Source organism: Nyctibius grandis, chromosome 4 (assembly GCF_013368605.1).
Source record: "Nyctibius grandis isolate bNycGra1 chromosome 4, bNycGra1.pri, whole genome shotgun sequence".
Taxonomy (NCBI): Eukaryota; Metazoa; Chordata; class Aves; order Nyctibiiformes; family Nyctibiidae; genus Nyctibius; species Nyctibius grandis.
Genome location: NC_090661.1, coordinates 48,408,068 through 48,426,422, shown reverse-complemented (window position 1 = coordinate 48,426,422; position 18,355 = coordinate 48,408,068). Strand labels below are relative to the sequence as shown.

General features: G+C 47.1%; 1 protein-coding gene across 4 annotated transcripts in view; it reads right to left on the bottom strand.

Annotated features, from left to right (window-relative positions):
* Positions 1–800: 800 nt before the first annotated feature.
* Positions 801–18,355, bottom strand: part of ADCK1 (aarF domain containing kinase 1) — an 86,606-nt gene continuing 69,051 nt past the window's right edge. For all 4 annotated transcript variants that reach the window (XM_068398659.1, XM_068398663.1, XM_068398662.1 and 1 more), the window contains 4 exons: positions 7,623–7,772; positions 7,177–7,374; positions 3,272–3,465; positions 801–1,806 (listed from right to left, as the gene is read on the bottom strand). In XM_068398659.1, the coding sequence (XP_068254760.1) occupies positions 1,635–1,806; positions 3,272–3,465; positions 7,177–7,374; positions 7,623–7,772 (714 nt within the window). In that variant the 3' untranslated portion in view covers positions 801–1,634. The remainder of the gene's footprint in view (positions 1,807–3,271; positions 3,466–7,176; positions 7,375–7,622; positions 7,773–18,355) is intronic.

The window sequence follows — 18,355 nt, the reverse complement described above, 5'->3', positions numbered from 1 at the left end:
AAAGAACAGGCGTGGCCAAGGGTGGGCTGGGGGCTTGGCAGTCAATGCAAATGCCAGCTGCGGGGAGCCTCTCCACAACAAGGGATCCTCTGGAAATGAGGGATATGACTAGGGTCTCACTATGGGGTGAGCTTTCACACACAGATGTTAGTGAGACCCAGACAGTGCTCTGGTCAGTATATCCAGACATGGATAGGCAAAGCCATTTGCAGGGGCAGCTACAAGATGAGGATGCGCAGTCAGTGACCATTGCTAGAGGGTCTCCTGGACTTTGCTGGGTGCACGAGGCCAATTCTCTGAGCAGAGCTCTACTCATGAGTAGCCATCCCATAGCTGCAGAGTCAGAGCCATCAGACCTGTCACTTGCACCACTGAGCAAGTGGCAGGTTTTCGTCTGAGACAGGAGCAGCGAAACATCACAGGCAGTGATGAGGCAAAATGCTCAGTGCGTGGCATGGGGATGGTGAAGTCTCACAGATGTGCTGCAGCACGCTCCCACAGGCAGGGAGGAGGCAGGCTCAGCATGGATCTGGGTGGCAAGGAGTGATGCGTCCTCCCAGCAGAATGACGCCCGCTCCTCCATCCCACCCCAGCACACATCTGATGCAGCACCAGAGGACCCAGATGTGGAACAAACCTCTTGGGAAGAGGAAAGACCCAGAGGCCATTTCATCTGGCTTGTGAGGAGTTAACAGCACTGCCTGGCATCACTCACTCAGTGGAGAAATGGAAAGAGGACTGAGGTTAGAGGCCCAAACATCACCCTGAGTGCAAAGCCAGGCATCCCTCCCCCAAAGGTCTTTGATATAACACATTTATTTTGCTATGTGGCAGCACTGTACAGTACACACACATTACCAGCAGTTTCAGAGCCCTGAGCTGTCATTCCTCCTGCTTCCCTGAATTTCAGGAAAGAGGCAGGACCACTGTCCCCTTCCCCCATGTCACCTGCAAGGAAAGAGGCCAGGAAAAGTCCAAAAACACAGAGGCACTTGCTGACAGAACTGGAGACAAACCTCAGAAAGCCGGACTCCCAGTCCACCATTCTCACCATTAGGGTCCCCTTTCCCTGGTGCTGGGAGAGGAAGCCCTGGTGCCAGCTCTCCACAAGGTCTCACTCTGCTGAGAAACTCTCTGCACAACTGAACAGAAATCAGACTAAGGAGACTGCAAAAACTAAAATAAAGCCTATTGGATTTTAAAGGTACTTACCACCTCTCTCCGAGGCTCTGAGAAATGTCTTGGGGCATTCTAGGCAGGGTTGGGATTCTCTTAAATTCTGTAAGACTGTTTAAGAAAGAGACAAGAAGAGGGTTTTGTTTCCAGTGCAGTCCCACTGGAATCTGAGTGGAGTTTTCTTTGCTCAGATGGGGAAAGAAAGTACCCTGCCCTTCCTGACACACGGTATCCCACACCTCCTTTTCCTAAACCATGAAACGGCAGAGCTCTGGTACCGACTCCACCTCTCAGCGCCACAGAGAAAGCTAATGCCGGAACAGGTAAGGACAGTGCAGCACGTAACATGGAACAAGACCCAAAAATAGCCCACAGAATAGACAGAAACAGTCAGAAAGGCAAATGTGCCCTGGAGAGCAGAAGGCAGGGAGCACCCAGGCCTCTCCCACCAGTTCATGTCAGTACGTGGAATGGTGCATCCGGCTCAGGAGAGCAATGACCCAGTTCCCCAGCTGGGACCCCTTCAGCCACAGGAAGAGTTCATACAAGTTGATCTGCCACAGGCTCAAGGCTTCTGTGAGTGAGATCTGGGCCCTCCTGCAAAGCGAGTGACTCTTGCTCCTCTGATACCTAGAATGAGAGAAACAGCCACGTTAGACCCAGCAGGATGCAGCCTGCTGGGAAGGAGGCCTGTCCTACATCTTCAGTACAACTGACCGTCCCCAGGGGAGGTAAACGTCCCACGTCTGGAGAATCACCAGCAGTGGGGATCCCTGGGAGCAGGGATTTTCTCCAAGTAATGCTCCTGAGGAGCTGGGGACTGCCTGCCCAGCACGAATTTGGCAGAAGAGACAGCCTGCTCCCTTGGGAACCCGGTTCTCTCCCCACTGTACATAGTGACCCTGGGCCATAGTATCCTCTGCTTCTATGTCCAGCTTCACATCAGCTAACAGGAACGGGTGCACACCCCTATAGCGTTTCCTGGTAGCACACTTGTAAGAGTCCAGCAATCCTGACACACTGATTCCAGGAAAAGTAATTGTCCAGCTTTCTTTAGAAGCAGAGGTTAACTGGGCTTCTCTCATCAGCCAGAGAAATAATTGTTATTTCTTCTTCACGGAGAAGGAGTCTGAGGCAGAAGTGCATTGACTCATAAGACTCACAGGTGGAAATCACTTGCACAACTCCTGTTCCTGGCTTTTAAACATCAGTCTGATCTTCACGGTCAGCCCTAGCCCCTCAATCAGGCTGCAGAAACTGGCAGCAGTGAACTTGCAGATCTTTCCCACCCACAAATACTTCCCAGTGGTGGTGCCTGTAATGGAGAGGAAGCCCCTTCCCCTCCTCTGGAGGGGTCAAACCCTAAACCCTTACCCTAAGGCCTCCAGCTCCACCCCTGTCCCCAGGCCCAGGGTGACAGATCTGTTCACTGCAGAGGCTGATGGGCATGAGGACAGCACAGACAGAGGTTGGGACATGTAACTGAGCAGGGGTAGGACTACAGCAGATGTGCAAATGAGGGGAAGAGGTCCACAGCTAAGAGTAAGAGGTCAAGAGATCAAGTTAGGCCTTGTCAGGGCCCTGAGTGGGGGGGCTCTAATAAACCTTAATGGCCCTGACTAGCCTGGGACCTCTCCCAACCCTCTGCTCATAGGCCCAGGAGCTCCAGGTAACCTCAGGCCTGCACCTTCAGTCCCTGCTGGAGCTACACTGGAGGAGTAATGGTCCCCAGATCATGCCCTGTTGTGAAGCCCCTTGACCTGGACCTCAACTCACCTACTGACCTCTTGGCTTGACCTCAGCCGTGTCTTGTCACCGTGGACCTGCCTGACAACCACTGGACCTGATCTACAGATTGACTTTCTGGTTTGACTTTGGACCTTCTCTGTCACCATGATGTTGCATTATGATATGGACTTTTGATTGGACCTGACCACCATCTCAGGGTCTGTCCTGCTTGCCTTGCTCAGCTACTGTGGGACTGGGCCCTGGCTGGTCTGCTGGCCCTGGGAACAGCCCCCAGCTCCTGGCCCCCAGGGACAGCCAGCCCCTGCTGCTCCATGTCTGGCCTCTTGTGCCTGGAGAAGAGACTCACGTGGAAACAGCTCTGATGCAGCAGCGAGACATGTTGAGGAAGGAGCTGGCACTGGCCCGTGTGTGCAGGGCTGACTCAATCCCCCTTAACAAGTCATTGGTCTTCAGCAGCAGCAGCATCTGGCGGGGAACATTGTTGAGGAGCTGGGTGATCTGGGGTAGGTAAGCAGCAGCGTTGGACCGGATCTCCATATCCTGCGGCCAGAGGGGTCATGTCAGGGAGAAAGGAGAGAGAAGCTGAGAGTGCATGGGAAACCCAGGAGCAGATGCAGCTGAGATTTGGCAGGAGGAGATGGTATTTTTCCAGACCATGACTCTAGGTCAGAAGCTAAAGAGCTCTTTGTCCTTCTTTCCTGCAGACACCTGGCAGTCCCAAGCACTCACAGCACAGTCACAGATCACTCTTGCCATATCCCACCTGCCCCTCAGTGAGATAAGGCCCTGTCCCCTCACTGGCAGGGTCAATAACCTCCCAGTAGAACAAGGCCCTCGCTGCTATCTCAGTTCTTGGCCCCAGGCAGCCCACAGCAACCATGTCTCATTACTGCCCTTGCAGCCTTCTGACTTGAGTCTCATCTCACCAGCCCCAAAGCTGGCAGAGCTGCAGGCAGCACAGGACTGCCCAGGAAGGTGGAGGCATGCTGCAAGGACAACCAGGCTGCTCCTTGTCTGGCTGTCCCATGCAACCGATGGCTTTATGCTATACTGATGAAGCTGTTTCCAAGGCCTAGTTTAGTCCTCTGTTCTCAACACAACTCAGCAGAGGTGAGATGCAGTTAAGCATCATGCTAACCCAAACAATCAAAAACTGTCATCTGTCAGAATAGGGGTCTGTCTAGACCCATATCCTGTCTGGCAGCAGCCAGTAGCAGATGCTTAAGGAAAGAGTATAAGACTAAGGCAGACACAGGGTGATCCTTCGTGTTCCTTGGTTCCCCAGCTTTCAACAAACACACTGCCCACGGTAAGATCTCAGTGATAACTGATGGGCTAAAGCCTGAACCACTCAAGATGGGCTCCCATCCAAACAAGAGCCACCACAGCATGCAAGACAGCCAGCCCCCACTCTTCTGCCTCTTTTTAGATCCAAGTTCGCCCACCATCCCAGTAAATGTAGCACAGTGTGGTATGGAGCTGATCCCATACTCAATACCATGTCCCTACCTCTTCCTACAGAGGCCATGACACGAATTAGCAAATCCAAATAGAAGTCCCTGGAACATCTGGAATCTCCAGAATCCTGCAGGACACATGGAGAGGGCAGTAAATGACTTCTTAAAGGAGGGAGGCTCCTTTGTGGGAAAGGGAAAGGACAGCTCTAAAACCTTCTCTCCTCTGGAATGAGGGACGGCCAGCCTATATTTTATGATATGGGATCTCATACTCACTCTTTGTGAACTTCAGACTTACTATAAAGGAACAGACCTGCACAAGTCGAGTGTGCAGGTCATGATGGTCAGAGATGTATACAGCTCACATACCACCACAGTTGCTTTGCTGCTGACAAATCTTTGTGTCCTCCCGCGTCTGTCACCGACCAAATACACAAAGCTTCAGCAAGAAGACACTTAGCTCTCCTAAATGTTAAATGTTTTGTTCTATTATTTGTTGGCAGAAAAATCCTCCCTGATTATCTCTGATTCCTTATCCTAGCCAGCATCACTGCAGAGCCTACTTTATTTTCCACACATAGGTTTTCTTTTCTATTTCTTTTATTTTTAGCTCCAGCTGCTTGTCCACATCACAAAGCAACCACATGATCTGTCATCAGAACTGTCATTTTCTGTCAAGGGTGAAGCCTGTGCGCAGAGGAAGAAATGAGCTATGCCACAGGACCTGAGAAAAGCCCCTTGGCTGCAGTCACTGAGGCTGCTGCAGGATGCAGCAAAACACAATCATAAAATCAGGTGAGATGAGGCTAGCAGCCACCTGACTGGTCAGTTGCCTGGCCTTGGCTTAAGGCAGGAACAAACTACACCTATGGCAAATCTCACATATTTGCCTAGCCCACTCCTCAAACTCCCCAGTGATGTGGCTCAAAGCCTCCCCAGACCATCCGCACCAGCGTTTCACTAGCCTTGCCATTAGAACTGGCTTTTCTCATGTTTAACCCCAGCCTCCTTCGCTGAATTTAAACGCATTACTGCTTGTCCTGTTCGCAGCAGTCTTTAACAGATCTGCAAATCACTACTACAACTCTTCTCGACCCACGCTTTTCTAGACTTTTTCTGCCTTAACTTGCTCAGCCTTACCTCATGGGTTGCATCTGCTCAACCACTAGTCCTTGTAGCTTCCTACTGGACTCGCCCCAGTTTCATCAAACCTTTCTCAAGATGCAGTGTCCCAGACTGGACACAGCACTACAGATAAGATTTTTTTTCAGGAGTGTTGCTTCCCTGTCTCACAGGCTACTCTCACATCGACACATCCTCAAGCATGCTCTCTGGAGCTCTGTGCTGATGGTACCTACCTACACAGCGCTTGGCTCATGCTGCTGATACAATCTTTCAAATTCACCTCTAAACTAAGGGCAAGCAGCAGCTCATTTCCTAATGCCACAGCAAATCTGCTCAGCTCCCCATTATCTGCTGCAGGATTATCCAGTTTCAGCATTTATTGTCATGTAGACAAAGACAACAGAGCTGGCTCCATACACACAATTCAACTCAATGACAAAGTTCATTAGCCCACACAAGGCATCACGTGGCTGCAGTTACACCTCTGCCATAACCTTCAGGATAAACGTTGCTTATTAGCTCAGATTCAACACTGGTCTTATAGTATTGCAGCCAGCTCTGTGTCAATTCGCTTTGGTGCCTCTGAATTTTCTTCTGGAGCTACTGGCTCCAGCACTCACCAGATCAAGCACAGATCTGCTAGACAGTCACTATATTATTTCTGATATGCACAAAATTAACTCAGGTAGGAAGAAATCGAATTATTGGGTGAGGGGGTCCATTACCCAAGGTATCTGACCTACTCATTGCTATGGATAATGGCAAGCCAGTGCAGCAAATTGTGGCACATCCATCAAAATGAAACGTCAACTCGAAGGAATTTCCATAAGAGAACTACACAGGACAATATTATAACGCTATTTAAATGAATTTCATCCTCCCTACTACAAAAGCGTGAAGATAAAAACAAACCATAGGATACAACATGTTTCTACCTACAGACACTAGCCCATTGGCTGAAATCAGATCACTATATGTTCATCTCTAAAACCATCACCGTTGGCAGGGGCTGCTACTATTTTTAAGGCGGTGTGTGCATGTCAGGCATACGAGGAGGCGTGAGAAGGATCCCAGTATGTGTGGATAGGAAAGGGTGGAGAACGTAACTGGCAGTTTCCTAGATTTGTAGTGATTGAGTTGACAGGATCTGCAGTTAAGCAACCCTGACTCCAAGTTAATAGGGTTTCTGATTGGGAGGTAATTTCCAAGGGTTTTTAGGAGTTTGTATCAGTGCTGATAGTCATTTACATGAATAGTGATAATGCATTATCCTTCTCATGTCTTCCCACTAAGCCTTTATGTCTCCTCTACCTTAACCTATCCTCCTTGATGGCTTCCTGCACAGCTGCATTCAACACCTTTTTAAGAAAAGACTGATCTACAAATGTTTCCCCTGACAGAACTGGTGAACACTTAGCCATTAAAATATTATACAAAATTTAAGCAGCCCATGACAAGTGAAACTGGGAAATTAAGTTCAGCCACTATAAAACACATTGCAGAAGGAGTCCTGGCTTTCTCTAGCTCACCTATCAACGCAGAATTTGCTATAGAGCTGCCAGGGGTTGCCCAGCATCGCTGCGATATCAGTGGTGCAAGTGGTTACAACAAAGAAAGGTACCAGAGGAGAAGGAAGGGCACACGATAGGGAAAGGCACACAGGACCTACCTCACTGGCTGAGACCGGTGACCGGTCAATGCCTCTGTTGACAGACTCCCAGGATCTGGCGGTCAGCATGCAGGCGAAGAGAGGGTACAAATCCCCTGCCCCGAGCCGCCGGCTGTACTTCTGCACCCTCTTCATATCAGCCTTGATGAGGGCCTGCCAAAGGCGGCAGTAGTCCAGGCGGAATGACTCGCTCAGCACCTGGGGAGGGAGACATGGCCTCCAGAAGTCCATGGGAGGACAGGGAACTGGGGGAAAAGCATTGTGCCCCCTAGCTGTGCCCTATCCCCCATTTCAGAGCCAGGAAATATCCTTGGAGGGTTATGGGAGAAATAGGAAAAATGTATTCATATGGGCTTAGGGGGCAAGGCTGAAGCTGGGTGTGCTATTTCAGCCTGACACCCACAGGCAGCTTCAGAAGGCCCTGGAAGTCCCCCATAGCTATGTACCTGGTAGAGCCCGTGGTCCAGGAGGATAATGTGGGCCTTGCCAGAGGCTGGGCATTTCTTCACTAGCACGTTGCCTGGGTGTGGGTCACAGTGCACAAAGCCGTTCACAAAGATCATTTCGCTGTAGAGCTTCCCCAGGTTGCGAGAGATCTGTGAGGAGACAGGAGATGGTCACACACTGCCACGCACAGCAGGGTGCCTGCCGGGGAAAGGAGGCAGCCCCCCCGTGCCAACACTGTGAGGAGCAAAGGTCTGGTACGTGCCAATGTCCCCATGCAAGAGCTTCTGCAGCTCCTCACACTGACAAACGCACAGAGTGGCTGCTGGCACCTACTGTGCGGTGACCCAGGGCATTCAGGGATGGATCCATGCAGGGGGCAACATGAAGGGGTTTGTGAAGGGGTTTGTGGGGTCAGGGGTTATTTAAAGACACTTGCCTGCCACAAAAAAGAGAAAATACCTGTGGGTAGGAATGGGGTTTCTGGTAATGAGAAGGAAAGTGAGACAGCAGATAGGGGCAGACAGGCATTCACAGGGAAGGCATGGAAAAAGCTGCTGGGGTGGGTGAGAGACTGCTTGGAGGAAGACTCAGGCATTTCCATCCATGGATGGCAGCTGGACCCAGCAGCAAAGGGGTGGGAGGAGACTCAGCCTGTCCGTCTGCTTACCAGAATGAACATGGGTTCCCTCTCCTCTCCCTCCATCACACTGTCCCCCACTTTCCCCCTTCCTTTCCTCAGACCCATGCTAATCTGATTTGTGATATCTGTGAAGATGAAGCAGCACAGAAAGGCTGTTTAAATCATCCTGTCACTGCTGTGTCCCTCCATGCCACTGCTCCTTATAACAAGAGATGTTATTAAAGCTAAAAACCTCCTAGGAGCAAGCAAACATCCCCAGGGCCCAGGATCAATCTCTCGCCATGCACTAACGCAGCAGCCTTGCCCTGACATCTCGCCGCCAGCCCTCCCTGCCATCAGAGAGCGACACAGTGCTCCACAGCAGAGTGCTGAACAAGCAATTAAAAGACAATTGTTATAAATGATTCCAAGCATGTCCCCAGACACACAGTGTAAGCAGCAAACAGGCAGCGGTCTCCATAAGCAGAGGTGGTAGAAGAGGTAACAAGGATACTAACAACAGCTTGTCCTGCAGAAAACCAGACAGCCAGGGAAGGGCTTGCTTTACCCACCTCTGAAATGCGGCCACCTCTGAGAAGAGCATTCATTATGAACAGTGCCCAAGTAACTACAAATGAGGAGAAAGAACAGGAACCCTTCCTGCAGCACACCAACAGGGACAGCTGTAGGACCAGGTGGGACAACCCTCCATCCCTCAAGTGGGACCTGGAGCCACTGCTGAATCATGGAGAATGCTGCCCCCAGGCCCAATCACCCACACAGGTGGCATAGCACAGCCTTGCGACCTCTTGCAGTGCAGCTCTCCTAATGTCACATGGGTGTTACTGTAAGTACTGACTGAGAGGAATGATGTTTCCCTTCTGAATCACCAGCAGAGATCACTGGAGCAATGAAGTGAACCTTACAGGTCTCCTAGATCAACAAGCTCTAAAATTGGATAGGACCAAAGTACAGATGCTGTGACCTAGAAGAGCTGAGTAGCACTTGCTGACAGCTCAAGGACATGCCAGATAGTCTGTTTTAAGCCAGTCACTCATTCACACGGCCTCCCAGGGACCTGCACACCAGGAGGAATGGACTTGGACATCATGATTGATCATAGCAGCAGCCACGACACCTGTGCACACACTGAGCGAACTGCATTTTGCCCTCTCTGCCTCAGCTGTTTGCCCTCCAGGGACCTGGAAGAGCACAGAATTATTGAAGATGAGCACTTGGGGACAATCTAGGGCACAACGTGATGCCTCATACCCATTGAACACAAGTCCAGACAAGGGCTGGCAGTTCTGCAAACCTGTTGGTTGGTCATGGCTAAAGCCTGGAAAGCTATTAACTTGGGGCACTGGAGTATGGGCTGCTTCAAAGAGAGCAGATTCTCCTTCTGTGGAGAATGGCATAGGTTGGGAAAGTCAAGCAGTGGAACAAGTTGCCCAGAGAGGTTATGCAATCTCCATCCTTGGAGGTTTTAAAGATCTGACTGGATAACACCCTGAGTAAGCCGGTCTGACCTCATAGCTGACCCTGCCTTAGCAGGAGCTTTGATAGGAGACCTCCTGAGGCCCCTTCCAATCTCAAATATCCTAGGATCCTACAAAAACACCTCTCACCAAGTTATCCATGCCACCCTCTTAACAGCACTTTATGGTATGGCTGTAGGCTCCAGGTACAGGGAAGGTCTCCCCTCCTGAGCCACCATCAGCAGACAGGTTACTAAACAGATCTGTGGTCATAGCCGTTTGCAGCCCACAATGCAATACACAAAAGTAGCTTGGGATTCATCTTCCCTTCTTACCATGAAAACAGAGGGTCACAGCCCTGTTCAGACCCACAGGCTGGGTCATGGGTACAAGACAATCTTTACTGCAAGATCCCCATCCTCTCTCCCTTCCCTGCTGTTTACCTCTTCCCCAGCATGCAACTTTGAGTATCTGCAGTAGTTAATTCATTGAAACTAGACTTCATGGCTTCTTTAAGAAAGAGGAACACATTCTGTATAATTTAGTCAGCATACAGAAGATATGTAACAGGGATTTAGGATATAAGCATACAGTGTAAGAGATGGAGCTGTGCTGCACACTAAAGTATTTTTGCATATTTTTGTCTGTTGACATACCTCTAAAATAGGATAAAAAATAAACTAAGATAGAAAGCACCAATACTGTTGAATTCCAAACAAAAATGGAAGGTTGTATTTCTAGGGCTTAGAGTGTAATATGTAAATAGTGACCTATCATTATAATTCAGACAAAGGGAGCTCATGTTTCTAGAGGAAAAGTTTAGGGAAAAAATATGAAACATTTATATAGATTAATTCTCCAGTACTGTGCCCCATCACTATGGGCCTTTATTCCACCCTTATTGAGAAGGCCACTGGATAAATAACATATACAGAATTCACTTTGGAAGAATGCAGTTAGGTAAAATGAGAAAACAAACGTGTGAAAACCTCTACTCAGGAGAAAGGAGGAATTCAGCACGCATTTAGGCTGTGTAAGACCTCAGGGTGAAGGTGCATCACAAATTAGACAAAAGGTTGCAGTAATTTATGGAAGCAAAGACCAAAGTAAACACACAGGCATTTTGATATGACACGCAGAGGTCATCATTGCTTTCCCTGTTTATCATCCAACACAACATTATCATTACCAGGGTCCCCCAGCATTGTGCTGCTGCACATAGTAAAAAAATAATAATCACCCTTGGAATCCTGCATTCACTTCCAGACACGTCATTAACAGAGAGATGCAGACTACACAGAGCGAGTTCTGATAAAGCAAATAAATGAACAGGATGCAGGAGGAATTTACTTGGGAAAAAGATTAAAAGAGCTGAAGATTCCAAAGCTGGCTAAGGAACAGCAGAGGAGGGGCAGTCTACTGATATTAGAAGGTTTGAATAGCAAGGAAACAGCAGCACTTGTAGCACTGGATGTGCTACAAGAAATACAACTAGGCAGAAGGGAGCATAATCAAGAATGGCATAATTTACGCATAACACATAAAAAAATATATGCTAGTCAGCAAGCAGAGCTGAGCTTGATATCTCAGGATGACACCAGACTCTAGCCAGAGGCATGTCCTTGCCTATTGACAGAAGGTGTGTTATTGCCTAAAAGAAGTCCAATTTGTCTGTGCTGCAGCAGAACATGATGACTACAGTCACCAAGAGAGCCTGTGGCCTCACCAGTCAATGCAAACAGCAACCTGCCGTTGCCACATTACATGACATGACCATGACATCGTGTCACGCAAACTGCACATTTTCAACCCAATGTTTTCATTTTGAAAAAAACTGCAGCTGAGGAACAAGCAGATTGCAGATGACGAAATGGAAAGTCAGCAGCCTGGGAAAAAAAACATGGAGTGACAGAAACATGTGTAACAGCCAGACTTGGAGTAACTCTTCACCAAACTAAGCACATGAAGTTCACTTTATGTACTCAATATGGCAAGGATGCTACATGTCACAAACTATCCTACGTGAGTTACAAGCCAATACAGAAGAAAATAAGAATGCAGTGCTGACATTAAGGAGTGTTATTGTAGAGTATCACACAGTCTCTGTATAAACTGGTCAAGTTCACTGGAAATAAGTAAGACAGAAAACATGACTTCGGAGACTTTCAGAGGCCAAAAATTCATTCTTTAGATGGTCAGAATCTTTCCCCTAAATCCCAGCCTAATTTTAACGATGTCCAGTTTAAATAATTTCCTTACCTAACATAACCCTAGAGTTTAACTAGTTCCTTCCCTCTCCAGTATTTACTACTCCAATGTGTTCACCAGTAAGATAATTATCAGCATAAATACAGCATAAATACTGCCCCATTTCTACAGGATGTTCCTTTATCTGATGTGTCCTAGGAGTTAACCTGCCTTTTAAATCGTCGCACTGCACTGGAAACACACATTTACCCTGCGATTGACTAATATCCCAAAGCCAATTCTAATATGTCACTTCCCTCTGATAAACTTCCAGCATATTTAGGAAACTCTTCATATTGGTTTTTAAGTGCACAGCTTTGCACTTGGTATTGCTCATTTTTATCCCTTTCTATCGCTCCAGTCCTCAAGGCCACCAAGTGCTATTGCTACTCTGGTCCTCCTTTACAATGACAGAACCTCCCAACTTGGTGTCATCAACAACCTCCTTCACACAGTTCTGTTTGTGTCGAGGTCATCACTGAATTTATTAAATAAGATCAGTTTGAAGAGTAAACCTCACAAAACTCCACTACGGTAATTTCTCTCCATCATTTTCTTACCTACTTTGCAATTTCCCTACTAATCCCCACCTTTTCTAGTTAACCGACTCATATCCAGTGTACCAAGTATTTTACCAAGTACACCTACTGCATTTCTGTCATCTAACTCAGAGGATCCCAAGCTGGAGTATAGGTAGCAGCAGTGATATATTTCTTCTTGTATACATACACAGCTGCAAACTGCTGCTGCCATCAGCTTTGAAAGCCTAGACACCCTGTTACCCTCACAGGATCCACTAAGAGCTGCTTTTGATGAACTCATATTCCCTTGCATACAGCCCCACAGCAGCAAACTCCTAGGCACACACCAGCCCCTGTAGGCAACTCTCCTCTTAACAAATCAGCACACGCAGCTGACAGAGCAACCTTACAATAACAAAACACTGGAAAGTCCATCACAAAAAGAGTATTTTTACAAACACCAATATGCAATAGTTAGCAAGAAACCTCTCAGAAAGTAAAGAATGCATGCAAATTTGAGCCTATGAATACTCCTGCAGTAAAAACATTGCACATATATCATATTCATGGGTAGCTGCAACGTAACAAACCAGCCTGGGTTACCCAGGGAAAGTCACTGATACTCTCCTGGCCTTATGAGCAAGCTGGAGTGGTCCTGGCTCCATGCCTGCAACTGACATGAAGGAGAAAGGCAAAGAAAAAAAACCCTGTGACATGGTCCTGTAGAGCTGATCTCACCGCCTGCCCCTGATAAGTCCCAGATTAAACTGCCTGATAGGGCATCATCTCTTCCTGTCCCACCTCCATCTGTGACTGTCTCTTTAGATCAGGAGCAGATACTAGTCTCTGGCCTTAATTTTGCTGTAATATTTGCCAATTATTTTAAGAGACGGAGACACTAACTTCTATTGATCTCATTAAAAGTAAAGGTCGTGGTGCAGCTCATTTCTCAGGGCTCAATATTACCTCCTCAGGCCAAAATAATAGCATTGATTTTGGAACCTTAATCGAAGGTTAATTGGATTGAAGAGTGTATTGGGTTTTTGCTTTCTTTCGTTGTTGTTATTACAGCCATCATCTAAGGGTTTGCTTAATCCTGCTAGGGCAATCCTGCCCAATTAAACCGGTGTCAAATTAGCAAAGGTTCCGGATGGAGAATAGCCACAGTTTGGAGCCTGCTCTGTGTCTCTGCTCTGAAATGGCTCTTGTCCATGGCAGATTAGGATGGTCACACACAAGAGATCCGATTTCACACTCTGCCCACTGTGATCCAGTTGTAAGGATCAAAGCACAGTGCTCTGTAATGCCCCACTATCACTATGCACTGATCTATCATCACAGCAAGGTGATGTCTGGACACACACGATGTCATTAAGATACAGGAATAGTTTTTACGACTCCTGGAGTGTACTCCTAGCATGCCACATACTTTCTGTTGGGGATCAAGGAAATTATGTTCCTGCTCAATGCCCCATCTTCCACGGCATTTAAGTAGGGAGAAATATTATGACTCATCCCCTCAGGAAACCGGGGTCTAACTTGGCAAGCTTCTACAGATTCTGAAAAGGACACAGGTAGAGATCAGTCATTGTTCATTTAATTGTTTCTTGCATCTCTCTCAGACCCAAAATGGCCATGGGGATCATTTTCCCTTGGCTTTAAATGTAGTCGTATTTCCTTGGATTTAATGTAAAGCATCTTGTTGAGACTTAAGCAGTTGATTGACCCTGATGCTTGAGACTGACTTTCAGCAAGAAATGGGTTTGTGTGTAATTTAACTCTTTTACCTGGTGTCTTTGCACAGTTCAGAAGCTGGAAATGCTGGAGGTCACTATCCTTGCTTACCAGTGCCTTGTGAATTTTCATTAAGCTTCAGACAAGAGGAAATATAGGACAATCTGCAAGGAAACCTCTCCCCAGACTAAACCAGCAGGTGCAAAGAGCAAGAATAGCCATTTTCCTCAGAAACAGCATTCTTCTCCATGCTCCATTTCATCTTGAGTGTAATAAGCACAAATACTTGAGACATGAGAGGTTTCCACGCTTGCGCTGACAAAGGAATACCACCCTGGGAAATCCCACTTAAATTTTAGCAGCTACAAGGCAGCAGCTCCTGACTCTTGGCAGAAGGGTAAATCCCACACTGAAAGTGTATTTCAAGTTGCAAAGCTGTCAACCATGAGAAGGTAGCTGGGCTCTTTATCGAGCTAAGAGATACTGTTCCAGTGCAGAACCCATTTAGTAACAGAAGGAAGCAAAAAGCCACAGTAGGATGGGGTGACAGATGGCAATAATCGCACACAGTAGCTCATCTTAAGTACCTTAGCTGTTTGCTTTCACTTTTCAGTGGACAAAACACTCTCCTGACTTCTGAATCATCAATGGCTCATGACCAGCTCTTAGTGAGCTGAAGTACATGGCATCATTTCCTTTCCCTGACTCAAGTCCAAGTCAGGGCGATCATGGGAAACTCTCCACTTGGCTACCTGAGCTGGCTGATTAGTTGGAGGCAATATAGCACATGCCACAAGTGCACCTGTAAGCTTCACAGCTCCCACAGCCTGCTGATCCAGCAGCCTCTGCAGAGACAGGCAGAGCATCTACAAGGAGGGACAGGGAGGACCCATGCAGCAGATCAGAGATAATGTTAAGATTTGTATAAAGGCAAGGGCTCTCTAAATGAATTGGACAAAATCAGAATGGGTGCAAAAGGAGCATTTGTGTCATTTGGGATCTTCTTTAAAAGTCCATGCTCCAAGTAGCCTTGCTATCCTTCCTTCCCTCCCGCATACAGTATGCTACAAACATCTTGAGAGCCCCTAAGTTTATTTTTCGTCCCTTCCCTGCCCTACTCACCTCTTCCAAATGTATCTTCCCAATCCAGACTATAAATGCTCTTGTGTCTTGAAACAGGAACAGCCCAGTTTCTAGGTGGTGCCCTTCTTAACCCTGCCATGGCCTGGTCTTCCCTCAAAATTCACGTCAGCTCATTTCTTGATAAGTCCCCTCTCTAGGCTTCCCTCCCACTGTCAATATTCTAGCTGCATGCTCATCCTCAGCTACACTTGCACATGAATAAGTAACTGTTCCATAGGCAGATATTTCAGTGTTTGCACTTGTCTTTAGAAATCAAAGCCTTCTCTGATTAAATGCCATTACAATCCAGTGCTTGGATGGATCCAGAGAGATTAATGTGCTTTTGGGCAGCTTTAATGATAATCCTGCTACAGACGGTATTAAGTAAATGTCAGTAACCTGGTTTGAAGGGAGCTTTCACCTCAGGGATCCTTTCCATTTAGAGGAGAGAGGCTCAGCTTGCTTTTCAAGGCTGCATTGTCACACAAGAGAAATCCTGCTTAGTGAAGACACCTCTTCTTTTGCCCAGTAAAACAAAATGGAGTAAGATGATAGAGAGGTTGATAGATAAATAGATTGAGGTGATTTATAGGGAGCTAATGCATCTCTTGAAAGCCAGAACTGCTGTATATTATAAGCCATGTCATAGTTTTGAAACCTGGGGTTGCCACTCCCTCCTCATGCTCCTTTCAGTGTCTGCTGCCTTTTACTCACTTCACTACCATGCCATGCAGTTCTTTACCCAGGGCATCAACAGCAGCAGCTGATAATGGACCTTGGTCATATTTGTCCCCATCTGCTGCACCTTGCCAGAGGAGAAGTCTGGGGTGTACACTGCTCCTGCCTCATCTTACTGTGGCCATAATGACAGACCTCATTCCCCCATCACATGATTCTGACAGGCTCAGTATTCCCTCCTTTCTGCTGTTGCTTTATTGGCAATCAGTAAAAGTTAATCATTAATTTCAGGGGGTGGTGAGAGAAAAGGAAGAAAGAACAGTTCAGCGCAGGCACTGAGAGAGTTTGAAGAAACTCAGTCCTACCAGTGAGCTGAGTAACATCCTATACCTGACAGATTGCCAGAAACCTCTGAGGCTTATACTTTGCTGTAGAAGTCTGTTGACAACTTTTTTAGCATTACATCTCAGCCATCGTTTAGAGAACAGCTCAGAATCAGCAAAATATGTGGTTTCGTTGCTGCATGAATCTCATTGTGCCAAGAGGTCACAAAAATGACCTTCCCAAAGACATGGTATGAACAAAGAAATGAGGCTGAATTTTCACCCTAAATCTCTCCTATCACAAGCAAAAGCCTCTGCAAGTTAGAAAAACTGAAATTAGCTGCTTCTCTACTTTATTTTGGCACATAGTGGCAGCAATATATCCCACTGAAAAGGCTGAAGTCATTGAATTTTCCACCCTGACTGGCAGGAGAAAGCTATGGAGATTGCAAAGAATCCTTTTCCCTGGGCTTCTCCAGACAACTTTGCTATCTCCAGTAGTTTGAGAAAATTCAAAAAGAAAGCAACCCAAAGTCCCAGGGATCTACACTATGCTAGCTACCTTGATTTCAGAATGGATCTGCTGTCCAAGAACTGTCAGGAAGCCCAGCTCAAAATCTGAACGTGCATATTGCTCAACAGTCCTCCTGCTAATGCATCAAAACAATCCTTTCTGACTATTTCAAGACTTGAGGAATATTCACTGTTGTATCTGAGCACTGTGGGCTATATTTGACCTCCACCTTTACAGCAGAAGAAAAGGACAGGATAAACTCACTCAAAGAAACTACACTCTCGCTTTTGACCAGTTGACTTGTCCAAGTGAATGGAGCTGACTGAATGTTCTGCCATGGGCGAGGCTTTTAAAATCTCTCTTGATAGCAAAGTCCGTGAGCTACCATGCTCTCAAGAGTCACACCATGGTGCTCTTTGCAGACCGGATGCATCACTGAGGCACTTACCTTGCTAAATACAAAGAAAGATCATCAGCACAAAATAGACACAGAGAAGGAATTCTGTCTACCTCAGATAGGCTGACAATGACCTCTGTGATGCCCCGATAAGAGGGAAGAGGAAAAAACAGTGACCCAAATGCTCCAAATTCTTCCTGATGGAGACATGAAAGGAGAGAGACTTCACTATCTACGGTGAGGTTGTATTCATTTAAGAAGTCCCTTGAATGAATATGGACCAGAGATCTTGCAGGGAAGAGAGCATCGTTCACTATTACCTGTTGACCTTGGCTTGTTTGCCACAATTACAATGGAAAGACAGTCTCAAAACCTACTTTAACCTCAGACCTTCTTTTCCTGTATTTCAGAGGAGAAACATATGAAAAGGTGCCTGCCTTTCTGCTTTCAGATGTTACTAGAAAATGTCTCGTTGACTTCTGCAGGGTGCAAGAGCACAGGAAGAGGCAAAGAGAAACAGGCAGAGAAACAGGCAACTTACTCAGTCCTCCACTTGTAATTTGGCTGAGCTCTTTAGGCAGAGAAAGAGCTGCATGCTGACTTAGAAAAGCAGCTGAGAAGACACACTTAATGTTCTCTCCTTGTGGGCATACCAAACTCACGTTTCCTCTCCCTTGAGAGGTCTTTGGCATGTCTCTAACTGATGCTACATGAACTTTGCCATGGATAGAAAGGGAGCAGAGAGGAGGAGGAGGAAGAGCAGAGAGAGAGGAAGCGTTCAGATTTTGGAGGTAAGTGGAACGATGGTAAATGGACAGATTAAGGACAATTGATTTTATGCCGTAGCTTTTTGATAGCCAGTCAACCAAGTGCAGTTTTGAGGGTCTTCAATAGGGCACAAGGTGAATGGCAATGCAGCAGTGCCTCAATCAGCACTCACTAGACTGGGAGGGGTGGCTTGACACACTGTCCAATGGCTCAAACCCCTTTCCCCTGGCATCTTCTCAGCCCTTCTAGGAAGTAATACCTTCTCTTCCTCTCAGCGACGGAGAATCCAAAGTGATCTCTCGACTTCATGCCACACATACAAACTATTTAA